The sequence below is a fragment of the Perca fluviatilis genome, chromosome 20 (assembly GCF_010015445.1).
Source record: "Perca fluviatilis chromosome 20, GENO_Pfluv_1.0, whole genome shotgun sequence".
Lineage (NCBI taxonomy): Eukaryota > Metazoa > Chordata > Actinopteri > Perciformes > Percidae > Perca > Perca fluviatilis.
The window spans coordinates 7,396,510-7,421,010 of NC_053131.1; the positions used below are offsets into that span (position 1 = coordinate 7,396,510).

The 24,501-nt window shown below is 42.9% G+C and overlaps 1 protein-coding gene across 12 annotated transcripts in view; it reads right to left on the bottom strand.

Annotated features, from left to right (window-relative positions):
* fgfr3 (fibroblast growth factor receptor 3) overlaps positions 1-24,501 on the bottom strand; it is an 89,906-nt gene that overhangs the window by 51,320 nt on the left and 14,085 nt on the right. For 7 of the 12 annotated variants that reach the window (XM_039786055.1, XM_039786051.1, XM_039786054.1 and 4 more), the window contains 2 exons: positions 5,281-5,544; positions 517-582 (listed from right to left, as the gene is read on the bottom strand). In XM_039786055.1, coding sequence (XP_039641989.1) covers positions 517-582; positions 5,281-5,544 — 330 coding nt within the window. Of the gene's footprint in view, positions 1-516; positions 583-1,463; positions 1,485-5,280; positions 5,545-24,501 lie in introns of those variants that run through there. The other 5 variants (XM_039786058.1, XM_039786057.1, XM_039786059.1 and 2 more) reach the window with 3 other exon arrangements.

Below are 24,501 nucleotides of genomic sequence, written 5' to 3' on the forward strand. Positions count from 1 at the left end.
AGCAGGTGCTGCTCATTAAGCTTAACGACGCAGCTCACGCAGCTTTTATGGAACTCAGGTTGGGTTTTCGACATGAGAATTCGAGAACACATTAATGCTTGGTGTTTAAGTGCTAAGAATACTGTTGCTAGGTGGCCAAAAACTGGAGGTCGCTTTGTTGTCCTTTCAGAAATGATGAATGATTATTTTTTCCTAACATTTCAATGACATGTTTAAGAATATTTTAATTTCTGATACAAAAAATGAGTTTTCTGCGCTTCTGCAGACCACAACAATCCGGTGCAACCAAGGCAGGACAAAACAGTGTAAAGTAACAAAAAACATTTGCCGGTGCAACACATTTTAATTTCTGAATTTCAGTCAAAGTTCTTTTCCTTTTCAGGTTCTCGGCTTTGTAAGATAATTGTATACAAGGTTGTTAATCATGAGCTCAAGGCTGTCAGTTTACTTACTCAGTAACACCAAACAACATTGTTTAAAAAAATTAAAATAAAAACATAGTAATTAAGAATTCACCATTTCCATTACCTGCATCTTCTGGATCTTCGTCATAATCTTCATCGTCACCAGATGACAGAGAATCTTAAAAGAAAAGACACAAACAGTGGAACAAATGTTTAGATAAAAGCTAATGGTGAACAAATCTCATTTTGCATCTGTAGGCCTACTCATTCATCTGGACAACTTCATTCTTCAGATGACTTGAACTACATCAGCACATCAGATAGCACAAAAAGTAGGCTACATCTGGAAAAGCTTGTAGCCCACAACTGACTGTGTGCAAGACAAGAGGGAAATGGAGTGGGGGGGGGAACAAAGCGTTTTGTGCATGTGAAATGCCCAGTGGAGATTAAATGGTGTGTGCTCACCAACAACTATGATTAGACATGTACACACAGATAGTCTACACGCACGCGCGCGCGTGCGCGCGCGCGCGCGCGTGCGCGCGCGCGCACACACACACACACACACACACACACACACACACAAATGCATATTAAGCTCATTGAGAACCTCATGAATGAGTCTACAGTTCTCTGCAGTGTGGCCAAAACATTTCCACAGACGTTAGAAATGGGAGTCATTAGTCCTGCTGCGGCACACACATACAAAACCAACTTCGTCTTTGCAACAAACACAGACGCTAACGCTTGCTAGCAGTTTAGCGTATCGGATGACGTCTAATTATTCTCCAGCCGCAGATACGGCTGTTTGGATTTGCTGTATCGCACATTTTCACGGCTGCGTTGTAATTATTTTCAATCTGACCCCGAGGTTTTCTGGTTCAGCTTCACAGGTCTGGGTAATGAGAGCCAGCTGCTACCTCGACGACCGCGGTGAGCCAAAACTGCTCCTGGAACTCCTGACGAGCAGGTTTTAGTTTCTATTATTTGACATCTCAGTCCACGACTCAACTTGACTAGCTACTGTGGTGCTGCTCGACGGAGAGAATTCGGACTCACATTACAGTTTGCATAAGTTCCATCACTGTCAATTTTTGTTTTTTACAATAAAGTAGTGAAAATGAGAGAAAAGCAGGGGCCCTTCAGACAACAAGTCTACTGCCATGCTAGCAGCACTGTGAGACTTCACTTGAGCTAAACGCTAACGTCAGCATGCTAACATGCGCACGGTGACGATACTAACAAATGTTTACCATGTTAACGATGTTTGTTGACAGGCTAGCATTAGCTAATTAGCACTAAACACAGACAACAACAAACCCCAGATTTACCATATTAGCTTAAGATGCCTTTTTTTGGACACGAGAAACAAGTGGACGGTCAATTACGCCGACTGCACTCTAGTGCACAGTTAAACAGCTTAAACAGTACTTAAATCAGCAAATAACGAAATTTAGTTTTACAATGAACAGTCATGAGAAATGATATTCACGAGATGTGGCTTAAAAGCTCCAGAATATTTCCAGTAGGCCTAAGTGGACCTTGTGCAATAATATCTTTTCTTGGGTCAATAATGAACGTTGAAGCTAAAAACTGAACATTTTCCTTTTGTTTGAGCTTGTTTGAGCTTGAATAAGGCAATAAGGCAATAAGCCAACACGGTGGAACTGTGGGACCCGCCCCCCAAAATAAAAACTCTTTGGATCTACACGATTCACGTGGATGACATTTTCCCATTCAAAACGGCGATTTTCACCGAAAAGCGACTAGTTTGCAGGTATAACAAGCTACAACTCTGAGCCAAAATCTCTCTCGGTAAAGGTACAGACTAGTGCCAACGACAATTCAGCTGAATCTGTCCCAGTCCATTTGGAAATACGTATTTTAGCATACTATGTGCTTTTGCTAAAACTAATCTACACACAGGTATACAACATATGAGCTATGTACGTCTACAAACAATTCTCGAATAGCCCTCCAGACATTTATGCTGCATCTACAAAAACCTCTGAACAAAAGTTGCTCATTTTCATACAGAACTTTGTCCACGCTCACATTACAGCCTCTTGCTTTCAACACGTGTGCTGAGTTTGTGTGTGTACAGTATGAGCCGGCCGCTCTCTGCTGTCTGGACGCCGTCCAGGTGCTAAATCTGATACCGCTCCTAAATATCTGACACCTTACTCAAATATTTGAGGGAAAACACAATAGTCCATGTGTGTTTTAGATGAAGCCGAGGCTCTGTGTTTACAGTAGAGGGTTAGAGAGCAGGATATTGCCGCTACGTACTGTAAGAAGTCTAACTTTTCCAAGAAATTTGAAAAGCGTGCTGAAATGAAGTGTCGAAATGATCTGAAATGTCTGACAACGTGCTGCGATGAATTCTGCTTCCGGTGTGGGGGTTTTCTCCTGAAACAAGCAGAGCTGGACGCAAATGCAGTACTCTCACCTCATCTCAATGGGAGACTTTTTTTTGTTGTTGTTGTTGCTCTAAAATCTGAGTTTAAGATGAACATAACGTGGAAGGATGGATGGGTTCTTCCTTTTAGTGATTCAGTGATTGTGGGGACTGTGTGTTGGCATGGTGGGGTCCTGCAGTCTGGAGATGATATGTGGGTCCAGGGGGAGAAGCTGTCCACCTCTGATCAGTCCTAGAAAAGGCCATTTTCTCCCAGGCTTGGGGCCAAATACATGTATCTCTGTGTGTGTGTGTGTGTGTGTGTGTGTGTGTGTGTGTGTGTGTGTGTGTGTGTGTGTGTGTGTGAGAGAGAGAGAGAGAGAGGGAGGGAGAGAGGCGGGGGGGTGTTTGAGAGGGAGCAAACTCATTTCTTGCCACCCCATCTGTTTTCAATGATGAAATGTTTCGAGCTAATTGCTTTCTAATTAGTTGTCAATAACAGGCTCAGCTGGTGTCCATGCGTTTAACGGCAAAAAGCCGCCTGACTTTTAAGCTACTGCTCGCTCCCTTCTGACCCCCCCCCACACACACACACATACACACACCTTCTCCCCTCCTGCATTCCTATTAGAGCTCTGTTTGCATCACACACTTGTTTAAGACGTTACTCATCCCCTCGTACGATAATGAATTTCACCTTTGACTGTGCATCATGGGGGGGGGTGGAATCTGTGTGAAACTTGGCTGGGTGATAGCCGGTGAAAGTCCGTGCTGGTGTCATGCTTTTGTATGTGCGTGTGCAGCTTGGCAGGCAGCTAACCAGGAGTTGAAACCGAGCAGGAGAAAAATAATAGACCTTTTCTCCTGAGCAAAAGTGTTCACTGTTTTTACGGAGCGTTATGAAAAGCTGTCGTGTCAAGACATCGCTGCTGTAACTGTTCCACTGTGTTTGTTGATAGGAAATACTTTTGATTCTCAGTTGTCTGTCAGACGGGCAGAAAAAGCTGAGGCAGGTCGGTTTTCTGAGAGTTCCACGGGGTGCAGCCAAAGGGCCTGTTTCCATTGGAGCTCTGCTAGCGACTCGAGTATCTTGAGAAAAAGAGTATGTTTTTTGGTGTTATAGCTTATTTAAAGGGCAATGTCACTGCAAATGTGATTTACATCTCTTACATCTTTTTTTACATTCACATTGCAAGGAAACAATGCTATGTCTATTTCTTTAGTTAACTCTTATTGAAGTACTTGAGTACGACTTTTAGAAGGCCCAAGAGGTAAAAGTAAGAATAAAACGTTAAATCATCTCATGAGTAGAGCTGCAAAGATTAACCAATTAATGGATTAGTTGTTAAAAGGAGCTCTAAGTGATGTCACGCGTTTTTTCAGGCTACAACATTTGTTGTCACATACAGCAAACCGCTAGCTGCCTGTTCCCTGAACACACTGTAAAAAAACGCGGTCTCTGTAGACAGCCCAGGCTCCACAAACGGCAACACAAACAAACTGCGCCAACCTGCGCCACCAAACATAATAAACAGTGTTCCAGCCAATAACTGACAAGAAGGATTAGGGGGTGGGGGGTTAGTGCGTGGAAGGGAGGGGGAGGGGACGGAATGAGGAGGAGGGAGGGGCGAGCTAGCCTCCGTTTTGTTTGACAATACTTTGAACCCAACATCGCTTGGAGCACCTTTAACTATTGAAGTAATCGCCAACTGTTGATAATCGATCGGTTTGAGTCATTTTTTATAAAAAAAAAAAGTAAAAATTCTCTGAATCCAGCATTTTAAATGTTAATATTTTCTAGTTTCTTCTCTCCTCTGCGACAGTAAACTGAATATCTTTGAATCGTGGACAAAACGAGACATTTGAGGACGTCATCTTGAGCTTTTGGGAAACACCGAACGACATTCTTCCCCATTTTCTGACATTTTATAGAACAAACAACTAATCGATTAATCGACAATGAAAACTATGGTTAGTTGCAGGCCTTCTCATGAGCAATGGCTGCTCTAACATCCGACCTCCTGTCCAGGGTCTCGCTATTGTGCCGATCAGTCGCGGAAAAAGTATTCAGATCCTAGTAAAAGTACTAATACCACACTGTAAAAATACTCTGTTACAAGTAAAAGTCCTGCATTGAAAACTGGTTGACTTTGACTTTTTACTTAAGTAAAAGTATTAAAGTATCTACATGTGTTTTATGTGCCTAAGTCTTAATTTGTAAAGTAACTAGTAACTAAAGCTGTCAGATGAATGTAGTGGAGTAAAAAGTCCAATATTTCTCTCTGAAATGTAGCGGAGTAGAAGTAGAAAGTGGCATGGAAAGAAAAGACTCAAGAAAAGTACCTCAACATTTCTACTTAAGTACAGTACTTGAGTAAATGTACTTAGTTACATTCCATCACTGGTGCTGATGAAATGTAAAATGCTCGGGCAAAATGACAAAAGACAGGTGTAAAATCAGCCTCTTGTTGCTCTCACCTGTCACCCGGAGGGTGTAGTTGCTGAGCAACGCGTTGCTGCGGGCGAGCCGGCAAGAGTAGACGCCCGAGTCCTCGTACGACACGTTGATGATGCGCAACATCCTCTGGCCCAGCCGCGTCCTGTTGCTAGGCACCAGCCCGGCGCCGTCTTTGAACCAGACGACGGGCTCTGAGCGCTCTTCCAGGTCGCAAGGCATTTCCAGCGTTTCCCCCGTCCCCAGGACATAGTCCTCCAGGAAGGCCGTCTCGCTGGACACAGAGTCTGCACACAAAGACAAGACAGATGCTTTTCACCATACATCCACCTTCATGTTTCATTGTAAATCTGTCTTCAGGACTGTGTTAGAACCCCGTCTTGTAATACATCTTTCAATTTGGTATTGTGTTTACTTATTATTATTTACAAAGCTTCTTAGGAGCCCTCCAGAGAGCTCAGCTACTTTCCCCCCTTTTCTAGTATATACAGTATCTCACAAAAGTGAGTACACCCCTCACATTTTAGTAAATATTTCATTATATCTTTTAATGGGACAACACTGAAGAAATGACACTTTGCTACAATGTAAAGTATTAAGTGTACAGCTTGTATAACAGTGTAAATGTGCTGTCCCCTCAAAATAACTCAACATACAGCCATTAATGTCTAAACCGCTGGCAACAAAAGTGAGTACACCCCTATGTTAAATTCCCATAGAGGCAGGCAGATGTTTATTTTTAAAGGCCAGTTATTTCATGATTCCAGGATTCTATGCATCCTGATAAAGTTCCCTTGGCCTTTGGAATTAAAATAGCCCCCCCACATCATCACATACCCTTCACTATACCTAGAGAATGGCATGGGGTACTTTCCATAAAATCATCTCTCAATGCAAATCAAACCATCCATGGCAATCTCTAGGTATGGTGAATTTTTTCAAACGTTGCCACCCTAGCCATCTCTCTCGAGCCCACTCCTGGATTGACGGCACCCCTTCATTCCTCCATCCTCTTAAAATAACCTGTCTGGCTATCATTAAACTAGTCTGGACCCAGCTTCTTATGTGCTAATCTATCCCGTTTAGGATTGACCCATCTCCCATTACAATTCATCTCAGGCTGTACGGAACCTGGGTCCCTCCAATCTGACGTAGGTTATCATGTATCCCGGTCCAAAATCCCTGGACCTTATCACAGGACCAGAGGATATGTCTTTCAGTTATACAGCAAAATCACTTTGTAACAAAAGCTTAAATTTACAGATCGCTGTATGCATTCTATTTTGTCATCTATCAAGTAAAAATGCCAAATATTCTCTGGTGCTGCTTCTCAAATGCAGACGTTTGCGTCTGCATAGTGAGATGCTTCTTTAGATTGATATCACTTTAAATTGAATACTTAATGCGGTTTGGACTTTTTAAGATAGAGAATAACACAGCAGGTTAATCAATAATGAAATTGCTACTAGCGTCCCGCTAATCATGGACACAATGTTGGCTATATGGAGGGAAAACAAGGCAGCTCAGCCAGGCGAACGTCTGCCAGTTTGCAATCCTGTAATATCAGAATCACTTTTCTCCCCACAGGTCTAGATTGTAAAATTCGAATAATTAAAGCATTAGGACTTTGTATAAACACATTCTTCCTTTTTCCCCTCAGTGTAAGGCAAACTCAGTCACAGTTTTCTCAGTATAAGAAAAGACCCCCCCCCCCCCCCATCTGAAACAAAGAGGCAGTGATGCAAAATTAACTGCCGACCCGCTGGCGAGCTATCCACTAATCTGCCTCTGCGAGTCAGAACGGTGCAACTTCTTTATTCCAGCGTGAAGACGAAGACAGATCTGGGCTGTGTGGAAATGAACCTCCCGCCCTTCTCCGCTCCAACCTTCCCTGTCAAACACCAGCTCATTTACTCCAGGAGCTCCATGTGCCAGCTCGGTAAGAGCCATGGGAAAATCAACAAGTTTACTGGCTTTCGCTTAAAAACGACGGAGGAGACAATGGAGGGCACGTCTGGATAAATAAACAGTGGCTCTCCTCGCGTCCTCCCATCAGAGGTCTCTTTTAAACATCATCGCCGTCACAGGGAGAGACAGAAGTAACCTCGCGCGCCACTTTGGCCGCTCTGGCAACCGTTCGAGCGAACGCCGTGATGCACACAAACACAAGGACACTTCTGAGCACGCAAACAAACGCACGCACGCTTCCGCATATGCGAGACGTGTAGCACAAACAGCCGCTGCTCGGGCAGTGGAGTACACGACGTGCGCTTGTTTGCGCACACTGATGCACACATCCATGGGAAAGACTGAATTAGGCGTGTTAAGAGCGTGATTTGTGATGGCAAATACACCGAGCGTCGACCCGCTGAAAGGGCAGCGAGCCTGTGTCAGGCTCGCTGCCCTTTCAGACAAGCAGCGAACGTGAACGCAGCCCTCTCTCTCTCTCTCTCGCGCTCTCTCTCTCACACGCACAGACAGACAGCCTCGAAACCGAGATTAGTAAATTGGAGTTGAGAGGCAAGGTTGGAATCAAGAGCGGCCCAGACAAGACAATCTTCACGGGGAATACGTAATAGGTGCTCTAAATTATAGATGGGTCTCTTTTCAGTGGGAGACAGGCGGCTGGTGCGGACAAAACGTGAGCCAAGGAGACGAAAGAACCCTCGCAGACAGACAGACAGACAGACAGACGTGCTGTTTATGTGGGAGAAGCAGCAGGTAACGCTGCCAGAGCTCCCTTGAAAAACACCAGTATGTTGGCATATCATCAGTGCTCCGAATTTAAACTACGGCGAGGATTTTCTTCTATATACTGCAGGTCTTAAAGGCCCCGTATAATGCTCATTTTCAGGTTCATACTTGTATTATTGTTTCTACTAGAACACGTTTACATGCTTTATTATTCAAAAAACACAATATTTTCCTCATACTATCCGTCTGAATATGCCTGTGTTCCCCCTCGGTCTGAAACGCTCTGTTTTAGCGCCTGTCTCTTAAGGGCCCCTTCCGAAAAAGCCCATTCTTCTCTGATTGGTCAGCGTTTCTGAGTCATCCACAGCCGGGGAATGACTGTAACGGCACTGTAGTGGCACTTTCTACCTATTTATTTATATATATATATATATATATATATATATATATTTATTTACTTTTCCAGTATTAATGTAGCACATTGACCTGCTGTATAATAGAGAAAGACATGGACATCTCGGCTTTTACAATATGGGACCTTTCAAATAAAGTGAACTGAATAGATGAGTTGTGAATTGTTTTCTCTCTCATTACTCCCATTAAAAAAATCATGGAGATCTTAAGTCAATAATGTGCTTTAACGCGGCTGTGCAGTTCTCTGCGTGGCCTCTGGCTTTGACAACTATATTTACGACTTTTTTTTTTTTTTTTTTTTTTAAAGCAGAAAGGCCCATTCAGGAGAAGGAAAAACACAGAGGCCACGATGCACGGTGCATAAATTCAAGCCCAGCATGAATGGCTCGCTACCTTCGTGCATTACTTATGACCTCTGTGAAAGGAAAGGAGAATATCTTAGAATATCTTCAGGTCTTAAACATGGGGAATTGGGCTTTATGGGGTAGATATAATAATCTCCAGAGACTCATAGCTCACTTTGGCTTCATGGAGCAGCAGCAGCAGCAGCAAGCACAGAGGATTTACGGCAACTGTTTCTTTGTATTAGGCACATATTTACTGCTTAGAGGATATCTTCAGCCAAATTACAAAAAAACTTTTTCTCACTTCCACCTAATGGTATCTAACATTTTTCAGTTTTATATGCTGAGGTTTTTAATTCGTTATTATCTCTACATCTACACATGTACTTGAAGCCGCCTCTCTGGAGGAACATATGGATTAGATATTATAGCTTATTTCATTAGGAATAATCATAGCAAGGCGAGGCGAGGCAATGTGTTTGTGTGATCCTATTGTAAAAAGGAATACTTTTGTTTTGATCTCGGGGAAAATAGATGGGAGGAACGTTTGTGCACCGGCTTGAATGCTTATACTGCCAGAGGCGAAAAACAAATGCAATTTACCGAAAGAACAAAACAAAACAAAGATATATCCCTCATACATAAAAACAAAATTAATAAAAAATAAACTAAATAAATCCATTTTTCAGGTGTCACAAAGCCCCCTTTTGTCGGCCACCGTCAGCAACAAAATATCTGCTTCAGATGCTGCGCTTTGAAATGCAGATTTAAATGTGGAGTTCAAAAATAAATAAAAATAGAGCTGCTTTGAATAAAAGTGGATTTGGACAACCTTTGAGGACCGATGTAGCAGCCGCTGAGGCTGGTAGCTGCCTCGCTGTACTTTCAAGTGAACGTCCTGCAATGTCCGGTCCTACGCTTGATCACACTGACGAGAGACAGTTCTACCAGACTCTGGTCCACTAGCCTGGTCCTACCAGACTCTGGTCCATTAGCCTGGTTCTACCAGACTCTGGTCCATTAGCCTGGTCCTACCAGATTATGGTCCATTAGCCTGGTTCTACCAGACTCTTGTACGCTAGCCTGGTCCTACCAGACTCTGGTCCATTAGCCTGGTCCTACCAGATTATGGTCCATTAACCTGGTTCTACCAGACTCTGGTACACTAGCCTGGTCCTACCAGACTCTGGTCCATTAGCCTGGTTCTACCAGACTCTGGTACGCTAGCCTGGTCCTACCAGACTCTGGTCCATTTCATTTGTACAGAGAGTCTGGCCATTCTCCGTGTTAACTTCCTTGAAGGCAGGTACTCTGTTGAAGTTTAAAACTATTGGATCTGCCAGAACCAACCGCTAACGTTTGGTCGTGACGTCGGCTTAATGAAAGTGCCCGCTCTCCCAAAGTTGACTCCGAGTCAACTTTTGCAGAGCGGTAGCCAATGAGAGGGCAGACTCGCGAAACGTGCCTCCAATATGTTCTCCCGTACAAACACACATGCTACATTTAAAACTACGAGCAAATGAAAAGATTGATTTTCCTATTGCCTACTTTATGATACGTCTCTGTATGACTACAGGGATGTTAACAGCTATCTTAGCAGAGGGTCGCCCAGGCAGTTGGTATACCTGCTGAGTTTTTATATATATTCGTTTTAGTAGTAGCAGCATTGTAGTAGCATTAGCATTGTAGCAATGCCAAAAGCTGGTTGCTTGCTGGTGTTTACGTTCTTTGTCTTCTGGGAACCTCTTGGCGACAAACGGTTTGATTTCAAAGCACTTGGTGAATAAATCAGACCTGAAGTGATTCTGACGAAGCAGATACATGAAAGCTCGCATCGACATGTAGACATTCCCGCTGTTTTCTCGTCCGGTGTGGCATGTGTGAGCTATTGGCTGCCTGGTGTGTGTGTGTGTGTGTGTGTGTGTGTGTGTGTGTGTGTGTGTGTGTGTGTGTGTGTTTGAAGGGGGTGGGAGCTCTCTCGCCGGAACCTGGGGCCAGCTGGAAGCAATGTGTGATATGTACTCTTTGAGCGCGTGTGTGTAAATGTGATATCTATGTGTGTGTATGTATCTGCGAGTGTAAACGATGAACTGTGTGTGTGTGTGTGTGTGTGTGTGTGTGTGTGTGTGTGTGTGTGTGTGTGTGTGTGTGTGTGTGTGTGTCTGTGCAGCACAGGCTGGACGGACGGTCACTCCATAAATCAAGAGGCCCCTGCCCTCCTGGCCCCTTCTTACCCTTTGGGCTCGATATCATAACAAATAGCCCTTCAGAATAATATAAAGTCTCTCTTTGAGATACTGCGGCACGCTGTGCGTTAACGCGTCGCATACAGACTCCGTCTTCTCTGTGCGTCTGAAGAGGTTTATTTATCCTCTACAAACTTCTCCAGGGGCCGGTGGGCAGGCTGCGGCCCTAGGGATGAAAAGACCTCTTTATGTGGGAAAGCCTTTCTACGCCTGCCTCTCTCTAACACACACACGCACACACACACACACTGAGCGAGGGATCCTGGAGGAACAGGAAGGAGTGTAGACCAGACCGAGGAGCTGTCGCCATGGCTGCTGTCATATCAGGTCACAGGAGGGAACACGGATGACGTATAGCTCAGTAAACACACTTAGTTCCAGTTTATCCGACTAAGTTGTATGTTAAAGGGGCGATAAAAAGAGAGTTTGACCACTTTATGACACGGGCTGACCGTCTGTGGCAGTCGATAGGGCTGTTACATTAATCTCAATGGCTACGTTTCCAAGTTTCCTCTCCTGGAGAAGGAAAGCGATGCTTTTCGGTGTCCCATACAACAAAACTGCATTTTCAAATACGTTTTTCGAGGGAAATGTATTTCCCAGCGACCGTCGCACGCTGTGACACCGTCGCCGTTTTAAACACGGGGGTTAACACTGTGAATGGTTGAGAAAAAGATGATGGTTTGGGTTCAAATAATTACGTTTGTTAGGAAGTTTAAAGTGCCCATATTATGAAAAAAATTACTTTTTTTCTGGGATTTGGGGTGTTTTGTGTCTCTGGTGCTTCCACACGCATACAAACTTGGAAAGATACGGGTTTCTGAATGTGTCCTGCCTTCAGTCTCCAGGTGAGCTGGTCAAAATCTGCATGGCTTTCGACGTCAGTAGCCGAGACGAGGTGGCTAACCGCTAGCATTCTAGCGCTAGCATGCTAGCTTGTTCTCAATGGCAAAACACTGCTACAACACTGTCCCTGTTCTGCAGGTATTCCCCGCAAAGTTGGAAGTGCGCCCTCGTTTAGAAGAAGTCTCCCGGCTAATCCTTCCTTGTACAGGCCGAAGTGGTTTAAACAGCTAGCTAGCCGATAAGATCCTTACCTAGCTACCGCGCATGTGCGACTGCCAACAAAGATGTTACAGCAGTGAGATGTCTCACTCTGCAGCTAAAAAAGGGACCTGAACACACAGGGTGAAAAGAGGAGCTGCAGCAATGGGCAGCACAACAAAAAATATGGTGTTTTTTGAAAATTAAACCATGTAAACCTACTCTGGTACAACCTCTAAATACAATTATGAACCTGGAAATGAGCATAATATGGGCGCTTTAAGTTATGTAAGTACGTTAAGTTAATGTGTCATTGCGGTGCATGCAAATGAACATGCAAAACTCCCAATACGTTATGTACACTGTAAACCTTTGATGTAAATTCACAGCTAAAATACTCTCAGTATCTTACTGTTTTAATATTATACAGGATCATACTGTAAATGGCAATGCATTCTGGGAGAAAATAATGAGCAATATCTGCGATAGTAGAGATGTCACAGAACATTGAACTTTTTTTTTTATTATTTTCTAATGAAAACCTTGCACTTATTTGAATGAAGAAAAACTGTCAAATGTGGCATTCAGGTGAACATTTTTACTTTCTTTTTCTTCAAGAGCAAATCCGTGACTTCAGACTTTGCCCCCGTGAACCGGCCCACCTTTTTTTTTTTTTTTTTTTTTAAAAATATTTTTTTTTTTTTTTTATTTTCAATTATTTTTTTTTTTTTTTTTTTTAAGAAAAAAAAATTTTTTAAAAAAATTAATATTAAAACCCCATTTTTAGTTTTTTTTTTTTTTTTTATTATTTTTTTTTTTTTCCCGGGTTTTTTTTTGGGGCGCCCCTTAACACCAAGAGCTTGAGTGTACAGCAGGTAAAAAAAAAAATAATGGGGAACTCCACATTAAAGTTAAAATGAGTGTGGAAACTGTGAACGCTAACACTGAAATCTTTAAAAGATTGTTTTGTGTCTCGGTGTGTGCGCAATGTTTCCTGGTGCGTGTCCCTCTTTTCAAATTCAGAGTGAGGAGGGTGTTTTCTGTCAGTAAATAACTACATGGTGACATCACTCTGCTGGCAGTTTGATGAATTCATTTTCTGCTCCGGAGGACATAAATACAGACTTTTTTTTTTTTTTTTATCTCTGCTGTGCTGAAACACATTTAGTAACACCAGATATGGTCAGAAAACAAACAACATTCTGTTAATTTAGTATCAATTAAAACTTCCTCCTGACTCTTGAGACGGTTTTAACATTTCCGTTTAAAGAATAACGCCCCTCTTGTTCCGGCCAAGCCTGCTTTGCATAAAGAAACATCCCGCAGGTTCAAACAGGCCGGCGAGAAGGATCATAAACAGTAAAATATATTACAAGACTCTGGTTCTGTAGGGGGAGCTTAACAGGTACTTTTATAGAGTCTGGTAGAAAAGCAGAAACACACACTGTACCTTTTTTTAAAACCCTATCTGCGTTTAAATCACTTTTGAAAGTGATGTATTCCAGATGGGCCGGGGGAGACATTCATCTTTATCAAGCTCCCTTTTTCTCCTCCTCCTCCTCCTCCTCCACACTACACTGAGCTAATAATACAACCAGGCCATGTTTCCAACATCTGCTCTCAAACCAAACATTTCAGCGACAAATGGCCTTTTTTTTATTGCAGGTAATTAGTTGTTTTGCTTCCTGCTACTGGAAGAAAAAAAAGAAAAAAAGAATGGACTCTCCTTTTCTTTTTCTAACGGGGAGAGCAAACTCTTTCCACATTTCTGCCAATCGGTGAGCATGTGTGTGACGCCGGGATGTGTGCAGTGCGTCTGTGCACATATGTTGGTACACTTAATCTGGGGTTTTCTGCAGTGAAAGGAGTTCATATTAGGGCTGAACGATTCATTGGTTTCAAATCGAAATCGGGGGTTTTGAAAGAATGCGATTGGCTAATCGTGAAGATGGCGGTTAATCGAATGTTTGGAGTAACGTTTGGTTTAACATTATTTATTATTTTACTGTTTTTTCATACGGTTTTTCAAACACCAGATTGTTTCCGTAAATGTCCTATTTTCAGTGGATCTTTCATTTATTTTGTATTACTTTATTTAACATGGTGGTAGAAGGTGCCATATAGACGCTGCTATTGGACAGAAATTTCAGATTACAGGAAAAGTACAGACATGTTTTATTATTATAACTTAAGCTTTACATGATAAATGTGTGTTTGACTGTTCAATGTCCCATGCTTATTAAATGAACAACACTTATTGCTGCCAGTTCATATCCGTGTTCTCATCCCTGCATAAGAATATAGAGCAGTTTTTAGTTTTTTGGGGGGCATTTTTAGGCCCTTATTCAGACAGCTGAAGACATGAAAGGGGAGAGAGAGGGGGGAATGACATGCATTAAAGCACCGCAGGTCAGAGTCGAACCCGCGGCGTCGAGGAGAAAACCTCCATATATGTGCGCCTGCTCTACCAACTGAGCCAACCCGGCCACGATATAGAGCATTTTTGATTGTGTCTCATGTTATAATGCTCCATGACATGTTTTATCTGTTACACAGTGGATATTGAGCTTTAGCTTAACTTTAAAAGAGAAAAAAAGCACAAATCGAATTGTAATCGCAATATCTGGCAATATATATATATATATGGCAATATATATATCTGGCTATATATACATATATATATGAATTAACATTTCAAACTTTCTTCCACAATGTCTCCACACTCCCAGATCTCAGCAGTTAACTTGGTAAGTACAATCTTATTAGGAATGATAGGAATGATGCTAAAAAAAATAAGGCCTGAGTTGTAAAAAAAAAAAAAAAAGCGAGATTATCTATTAGAATTAGAAATGTGCTGAAGAGCCAGCGCCCCACACAGACAGCCAGCCTGCTTCAGACCGTGATGTCAGCCGCCCGTCTGCTCGCTGCGTCCCGCCAACACATTCTTTAACTTCTACTTCCTATGCTGAAAAAACCGGACCGGCTGCCAACTCAACACCCCCTCACACAGGCCAGCATCACATGACCTTCAAACAGGATCTGTTGAGCCCCCCACCCACCACCGATCAGCCCCCACACACACACACACACACCTCCATAAAGAGCACATTTCTCTTCCTCCATTTCACAGCTATGCCTATTGTAAATCCTGCTCGTCCTGGAAAAGCTCCCTCTTCTTTTTCTTTTTATCCCCCTCTATTTTTTTTCTTCTTTTTTGCAATGTGCAGTGAACCCCCCCCCCCGGTCCCCCCCGGCCCCCACCTAATCTCTGTTTAATATGGTTTGGCCGGATGTAAAATACCTTTAGACAATGGCCTTAATCTGGGGCAGCCTGACAACCTCACACCGTTTGCAAAGAAGCCTGCCAGGAGAAAGATGGAGAGAGAAGAGAGGTGGCTCGGCGGAGATCAAGGAGGAAAGGAGAAAAGAGAGGAGAGGAGAGGGAGGGTTTCCCCAGCTTGTTGCCTCTATTCTTCGCCGAGCTGAGCCGCGCTTTATCAAAAGGAGCCCCTAAAATCAAGTTAAGGATAGACGTTGCCTCTAAACATCCCGCCCGGCCTGTGCCAGCCCCACCCCCAGCGCCCGGCCCGCTGTGCCGGCCGCGTAACGAGCATCGGAAGCTACTGTACATCCAGAACATATTGGCAGCGCATCGTCTTTGCTCCTTTCATACCCTCGTCATCACCCCCACCTACCCTCCGTCCCATCCAGCCTCAGAATAGGGCCCGGGGTTCTGGTCCATGGTAATTGTCATTCCAAAGACGAACTGGCCTAGTTTCAATTCAACAGACAAGTGTAAGAAGAAGCCCGGCCCACAAAAGCCAGGATGTCTGCCGAGTGTGTGTTGGACTACCATACAACCTGAACACACTTCCCTTAAACAACACGGAGGAACCAATCCGATTACCAGGCAGCTTCTTTGGATCTCAGAACGTGGATGTCAAAAGCTTGTTTTTTAAGGCAGCAACTTTAAATTTTCCCTTAACAAAGATATCAGGGGGTGGTATTTCAGGAGTCAGCTGTGCAGTATATTGATTTAAGGTTACTCTGGGAAGGCCACGTGATTTCACACACACACACACACACACTGGAGGGAAAACCGATGCTAGGTCAGCACTACTGTACCCTGTGAGGCTTGCTGAAATTGGGGCAAGAGCACAAAAATAAACGCGTGTGCTGGATGTGGAACAAAAAGAAAAAAATTGTTCTATTGAAATCCAAGACTCTTCCAAAACTGTTCCCTCCTTTAAATACCTGAGAAATGAAGGTACCATCATAAAGTACCATCCTGGCAACATTGCCTGCAATGGCCAAATACAACCAGATATTACAGGAATAACCAGTGAAAACAGAATTAAAGAAAAAAATAATAATTTAATGGAATACCATATGTCATATCAACATAACGTGTTGCACAAACTGCACATGATTTGAATGAATTACAGAGTTTTAGTGTTTTTAGTGTTTCTAAAAAGTTCAAAGTCTGAATGCGTCTTATCCAAAACCAGGCCAGGCCAAGAGGCAGCCGATGGAAACCATCTCTGAACACACTGGTCCGGCTCAAACGGATGTACAGTGCTGGGATAAAGCCGGACATAGTTTCTCTATCAGAAATGTTGGGTTTCTTTCAACCAAATTGTCAAAGAAAATAACATGGATGGTTCCATACAACGCTCTTCACATTCAAAATAAATGATCAGTTCACTACTTTCATCGAATTTGGGTGTTTTATTCAATTTGACAGCATTCGAAAATAAATTCATAAAAAGAATGTTGAAAAAGGTGACAAAAATGTCATAAAAAGCTTCAAAAATGTGGGAAAAATAACAAAAACCTAAAAAAAAGGCCTTGAAGGCCTTGGTCTCGTCTCGGATATCAACTGCTTTTTCACCAATCACCATTATTAAAAACAATTACTCATTGACTTTTGGAAAGACATTTATTGAACTTAAAAAAAAAAAAACTGTCCCTACGTCGCACAAAATTAGAGTTTATTCCAAAACGTAATGGGCAAAATAATCGCCTTTTCTCGATTACATACGTTTTTGTGATCGTGATAAAAATATGATTAATTGCACAGCGCAAACTACGGCTGTGTAAAATGCAGAAGTGCATTGAGATTTCTAAAATCAAGCTGGAAACTTGCAGCTTTTTGCCGTTTTTTTTTATCCACTGAGGGTCTGAAGGTGGAGGCGGGGCGGGGGGGATCAGCGTTTACTGCTGTGTTTATGAAGCTGTTTATTAGTGCGCTGGGACTGCGAGGGTCCGTCTCTATTGGCCTGGTTGTTACCTCTCCACGGGAAACCTGCAGATGCTCTGCCATGTGCTTCTGATCACCCACAAACACTCAACTTACCAGACTTACTACTCGTCTTCTATTATTTGTCTCTACCCACTTAGTCATTATATTCCCATTACTGGTGATTATTAATCCAGAATGTCATTGTGTCAATATTTTTCAAAAGCACCAATAGTCTACCCTACAATATCACCGCAATATCGATATTGATGTAAAATATCGTGATATTTGATTTTCTCCATATCGCCCAGGTCTAAAACTCGCCGATAAAGAAAAACCAGAATCACGTTGAAGAAGCAAAAAGCGACAGGGTTATTAGCATATCGACTCTCCTGGGCCTCCATCCGAACAAGGCGAAACTCTTCAACGCGGGACTGGGGCGCGTTCGCTCTCTAAACGGTGTGCACCGTGTTGCTACGGTTTCCGGGCTGAACGACATGTTTCCTCGGAACGGTGTGAAACTTTGAGATATGTTTGCTCTGGTTTTATTGGCTGTGTCCCAGGTGATACCGAGTCAGCAGAGACGTGTCCGTAAAGTCGTGGTTATATAAAGGCAGAGCGCTTGCGCACACAACAGGGCGTTCAACGCACCCCCGTTTGTTTAAAAAAAAGGTGTTGCTACGTCGTGTCGGGAATAGTCTCGCATTGCCAGACCTTCCTTCACAGCACTGTGGAGGAGGGTAATTTGTAATTCATTTATTTATTTGAACAGACAGTGTCTTGTGCCAGGTTGTAGCAAATTGCTAGTTTCCGCCCATAGTCCCTGGGCAGGTAGATGGCGCAATGAAATGCAGACAAAGTATTTACAGTATACAATACAGATACATGAAGTCATAAAAATCTACAGGCATTACTGTCCCCCTATCCCACCCCATAAACACACAGTAATTTAGCGCATCAGTTCACTGGTGGGAGCAAGTCTGCTTTGTTAACAACCAATGCTTTGCTAAGCGTGAGAATGAGCGCAAGTTAGTGCATGAAATTAGCTCTGTAGGAAGAGTATTCCACTGATTTATAGCCACAAAGGAGAATTATCGTCCTCCCAAATGCAGTTTTGCGTTGTGGAAGACTACATCTTCCGGCTTCCGTCTGGCTAGTCCACACAGCATTCGGGGATGGGAGAAAAACGCGCTCTGGTTTATTGGCATTTCTTTAAACCAATCGCAATCGTCACGGGCGGTGCTAATCGCCGGACACAGTGACGGGAAGGAATTTGTTTTGGTGGAACATGTGTACGTTCAAAGGTTGTTTTAGTCATGCAACAGAAAACTCCGATTGGACAGATAGTCTAGCTAGCTGTCTGGATTTACCCTGCAGAGATCTGAGGAGCAGTTAATCATAGTCCTCAGAAATCCCCCAGAGGTTAGAACGCCACCACAAAGAAAGAGGAAGGTAACGGACATCCTGGCGAAATGAGGGGACATGCGGTGGAATTTCCAGCGGCACCTGAACAATCCTGGAAGTGGAACATTGTCGATATATGTCGCGGCCCTGGTGTGTTGAGTGTGTTTGCTTGTGAGAGCAGGACGAGAACAGGAAAGCCTGTAATCCCATCATCCCTCCCTCCAGGACCCGGCCTTCACTTACAGCACACACAGGCCACAGAGAGCAGCCTCTGTTTGGGACAAAGAACAACTGGAGCACAGTTGTCCTGAGACATCTATACCAGACATCTCTACTAACACAGCCTGAACTCTGTACAATAGTCCTTCAGAACCAGGGCTAAGAAGAAATAACTGAAACCGTATATAGCCAAAAGAAAGCTTGCTCAGTTTTTTTTTTTTTTAAGTGGTAAACATGTACAAAATCCTCACTTTGCAATGTTGATGTATCTCAAGAGAGAGCGTTAGCATTGCTAACTAATTAGCCGTGCCTGGCAAGTACATCAGAACCGTTTCAAATATTTTTTATTAAAAGCATTTGTGCATAGGTTTTGACGTTTATATGCAATATGGAACTTTGCAAATATTTTACAAGCTAATTACATATTAAAGATGAAGAAGGGAGAAAAAGAAAGGGATAAGGAAAAAAAAGAAGAAATTATATATATATATATATATATATATATATATATATATATATATATATATATATATATATATATATATATATATATATATATAGTAACTCCCGTCTAACTACCCGTTAACCCACCCATCCAGCACTACCTGTGATTTTGGTGTTTGTGTTCAGTTTGTATGTTGATCGAGTTCCAGTTTACAGCCCGACATATCTATGGTAACCACTTCAGTAACCATGGTGACTGCGCCTGTATGCGCTCCACTATGGCCTACAGTCCTGCTTTGCCATTCATCAAAGAGTCAATGGAGGTTTCCTACGGAGGACAATGCGACAGTATAGTGCTGCACACATGAACATGTTCAATTGCTTTTCCTATTCAGCCGGCGCCAACGTGCCACTGAGCAAAAGCGCTCGCACTTGACTTCCAACCGCTCCAGAGGAGCGGATCATTGGCCAACGGTTTGGGGCCGCGGATTGAAACGGGCCACAGGAACAGTTCTAAATCATCATCCCGGCACTGAGGGTGAAACTAATTGATTATTGGATCTTTTAACCCTTGTGTTGTCTTCCCGTTGACCATGCGAATTCTTAAGATAATTTTTTGGGCATTTCATGGCCTTTATTTCTACAGGACAGCTGAAGACATGATAGGGGAGAGATAGGGGGTAATGACATGCAGCAAAGGGCCGCAGGGCGGAGCTGAACCTGTGGCCACTGCGTTGAGTAAACCTCTATATATGGGCACCTGCTCTACCGGGTGAGCTACCCAGACGCCCTGGGTTACATTTTTTAAATTAAAACTTTTAGTGCGGACATTTTTCGAAACTTTTTACGATATTTGCTGTTTTTTTTCTGCGTTTTTCTTTTTTCCCAACATTATTTAAGCTTTTTCCAACATTTTTGTCGCCTTTTTTCAACGTTCTTTTATCAATTATTTTCTTCAAATGCTATGAAATTGAACAAAACACCCACATTCATTGAAAGTAGTGAACTGATCATTTATTTTATTCATAAAGAGCATTCTAGAGAACCATCCACGTTATTTTTTTGGACAATTTGGTTAAAAGAAACCCAAATTTCTTATAGAGAAACTTTTGTGAAAATTGGTCAAATTTGACCCGAGGACAACAGGAGGGTTAAAGAGTATTCTTATGGCATTCTCACCGTTTTTAGAGTTAATACAAGTGGTGGAATGCAACTAGGTACATTTTAGTACATTATAGTTCCGTACTTAAGTACAAATTTGAGGTACTTGTACCTTAGCATTTTCTCTTCATGCCACTTTCTACTTCTACTCCGCTACATTTCAGAGAGAAATACATTAATCTGACATATTTCTAGTCACTTTACAAATTAAGATTTTTTTCACACAAAACACGTGTACTTTATAAAATACGTTGTTTTATTATAAATGAAACTAGCCAACAATATAACGGCCTACAAGTCCAGCTGGAATGATTAGACCATTAAACACAACTGTTTGGATCCTTTACACTTTCTACAATGTGAGGATTTTTCTGCATTAAGTACTTTTACTTTGAATACTTTTGCTTTACATTATCCTGATGATACTTACATACTTTTACTTAAAGTGCTCAGGGCTTTTTCCCTTTTCCTTTATTGTGTTATATATCTTTATGGACACGTTATAGGTTTACAAAGTGAAAAAGCCCAAAGTCCCCCCAAAGGGACTTACCATCTCCCACAGAAAACACTGTTCACCAACTGCTCCAAACAGCTCTATTGTAGTCCAGCCTTTACTTCAGAGACAAACATGCGTCACTTTGTAACACATGTTATAATGCTCACCTAGCTGCTAGTGTGGCACACCCTCATACTCTGCTTCTGACTGGCTAGTAGTCCTTACCTAGGTACTGTCAGGGCACGCCCTCATACTCTGCAACTGACTGGCTAGCAGTACTTACTGCGCATGTGCGCCTCCCAACAAAGATGTAACAGAAGTGAGATGCCTCACTCTGTAACAGAGAGCTCAACACACCGGGTGAAAAGAGGAGCTGCAGCAATGTGTAGTACAACACAAATATGGTGTTTTCTGAAAACTAAACCACATAAACCTATTCTGGTACAACCTCTAAATACAATTATGAACTTGAAAATCAGCATAATATGAGCACTTTAAGTAACATTTTCAATGCAAAACTTTTACTTTTACTTTACAGAGTATTTGTACAGTGTGGTATTAGTACTTTTACCTAAGTAAAGGATCTGAATACTTCTTCCACCACTGGTTGATACTATAGAGGCAGACAGGAAATGAGTGGAGACGTAACATCCAAAAGTTCCCAACTGGAACTGAACCGGGGTCGATGTGGTTATACAGTATGCAATAAATGCTCTTAACTAAAACATAACATTAATGAGCACTGCAAAACATTTGAGCCAACAAAAACTACAAAGTCTTGGTGTTGAGTGGTTATTTCCAGTGTTGCAACTTCTCCTCGTCAGCAAATCAACGTCAATAAAGCTCAAAGAGAGATGACAACGACATCATGATCCTTCAAGAAGTCCGCAACCAAGTTCCGCTTCAAAAATGGCCAGACACACTGCTTCCCTGGACAACAAGAAACAAAAACCGGGGGCTCTTACACTGTTACTAAATAATCTACTGTTTTCCGATTCTGACTTTGCGGTAAAACGCCGCAGATGAACCGGCACGCGCTGCGCCAGAGATGAGGGGAGAAAGTTGTCACATGAGGAAAAAATGCACTCAATTCCCAGATACACCGCACTCGAAAATAACATTTCATGGGAATTGTGAAACAATTTCTGACCTGGGTTATTTAAAAAAAAAAAAAAAAAATTTGAGTCGGCTCGACTGTCACTGCTCTGCCGTTAGCCAGCACAACACCAAAGTCTCTCTTTCTCTTCTTTCCAGGGAGAAAAAAAAGCCTTCCATTACGCTCTGTAGACGGTACCAGGGTTTATTATTTTAGCTCTCCTGGCGAAATAACATAAGGGGAGAGGGGGGACGGGGGAGGGATGGAAGCCCAAGTTTGGCTTCAATATTAGATGTGTCAGCTAGCCTGGACGTGGGGGGGCTTTAAACAGAAGTGCATGTGATGGCACGAGCGGAGACCCTGGGCCTTTAGAACCAAGTGGCGTTTGAAACCGACCCCGATCACGGAAATAGTGCACTATATAGTGTGTTCGCCAATTTGTGGTGGTGTTGGAAATCGTTTTTTATTTTTTATTATTTTTGGGGGGCCAGCTTAGATATGAAAGTGGAGAAAGAGGGGGAAGACGTAGGAAATCGCCGCAGGTCGGATTCAAACCTGCGACCTCTGCGACCTCTTTATATGGGCGCATGCTATACCAACTGAGCTACCCTAATTCTTAGCGCTTGGACCTGCAACAACTGAAAAGGATGATGAACACAGCTAGAGAAAGAAAGGAAGAAGATGGAGGAGGAGAGGGCAAATTGAGAATCAGTGTACTCATTGCAGTCCTTGTTTAACGTGCTTTGGCAATACTGTTCTTAATTATGGTCAAGCCAAGAAAGCTAATTCTGGCAGACACAAAGAAGAAGAAGAGGAGGAGGAGGAGGAGGAGGAGGAGGAGTGAGGATGGAGGAGGCGGAGGACGAAGGGACAGAGTGAGCAGATGTGTGAGTGTGACCGCAAGGAAGGAGGGAGAGAAAAAAAAGAGAAGAGGAAAGAGAAAGGGGAAGACAGAGAGGGAGGAGGAAGATGAAAGGGACACACACACTTACATGATGAGCAAGGAGGGGAGCACACAACCCTACACACACACACACACACACACACACACACACACACACACACACACAATGCTGAACATTGTCTGTTGGCTCTCTGTTTCCATTCACAAAAATGTAAATGGGGTGCAGCAGAGCCAGACAGGACAGCTCTGCTTCTGGTTAGTGGTCAGAGAGGGAGAGAGAGAGAGGGAGTGGGAGGTGTGGATTAGTTAATATTTAATATCTAAAAATATCAGATATGTCACAACATATTGATGAATGGAGACATAGCGTATAACATGGTCATAGGTTTGAATGTGAAAGTGAATGGCTGTCTATATGTGTTTGGGGCGCTGAGATAGTGTATAAAAAGTACAAAAAGAGCTCTCTGTGTTGACAGCTCCTCTGTGTCAAATATATATATGGTGTTATTTAAATAAATGTGGCTGTGTTGTTTCAGGAGTAACAAGAAAACTGAAACAGGACAGTTGAGCAAATCCAAGTAAAGTAACATCAGTAACGTGTAAGACATCAAATGGAAGCACAAATAAACAGAAACTACCAGAATACTGTGTGTTTGTGTGCGTAATGTGTGTGTGGCTGAAGAGCTATTTGGGTAAGAGGGGGAGTCAAGGGGCTGAGTGATGGGTAAGACAGATCAAGCCTGGACTGTGTCTCTTTCTCCCGTGTGTGTGTGTGTGTGTGTGTGTGTGTGTGTGTGTGTGTGTGTGTGTGTGTGTGTGTGTGTGTGTGTGTGTGTGTGTGTGTGTGTGTGTGTGTGTGTGTGTGTGTGTGTGTGTGTTGGACTCCTTACAGCTCGGCACACAACCTGCCATCTGTTTGCCTCTGCCAACAACTAAATACACTCTTCCAATGGGGTTGGCACAAAGCAGGGACACACACACACACACACACAGACAGACATGTGTATACATGCATGAGGACAGTGTATATTGGCTGCTTTTTGCAATTGCCATCCATCACAACAATTCAATCAGAATTATGCAATTATACAAATGGAGGCCATAAATCCAGGTGTCAGCCACCGAGAGAAAGAGAAAGAAAGGGAGGGAGAGAGAGAGAGAGAGAGAGAGAGAGAGAGAGAGAGAGAGGGAGAAGGAACAGGGAGAGACGGTTGAAAGGAGATACGTAATTTGCAATAAAACACCATCAATCAGCCACTTCGCAGCACAAAAATATTTTGTCAGATTTATCTGTAGCTCCAGCTGACAAACCCCTAGCTCCCCCTCCCTGCACGCCCTACAGAAGCAGTCCTCCTGATACGACACAACGGGCCTCCTTGTCCCCCTCCATGTTTGCCTTATCTGTTAAGTATCTCAACAATTTCCTTAAGGGGAGCTTTGTAATTAAAAACCCACCGTATTTCAACGCCGCTGTCAGCCAGCGGACTAAGAAGCACGCTGAACCGCAGCCAGAGGTAGAGCAGAGGACTAAACTCTACA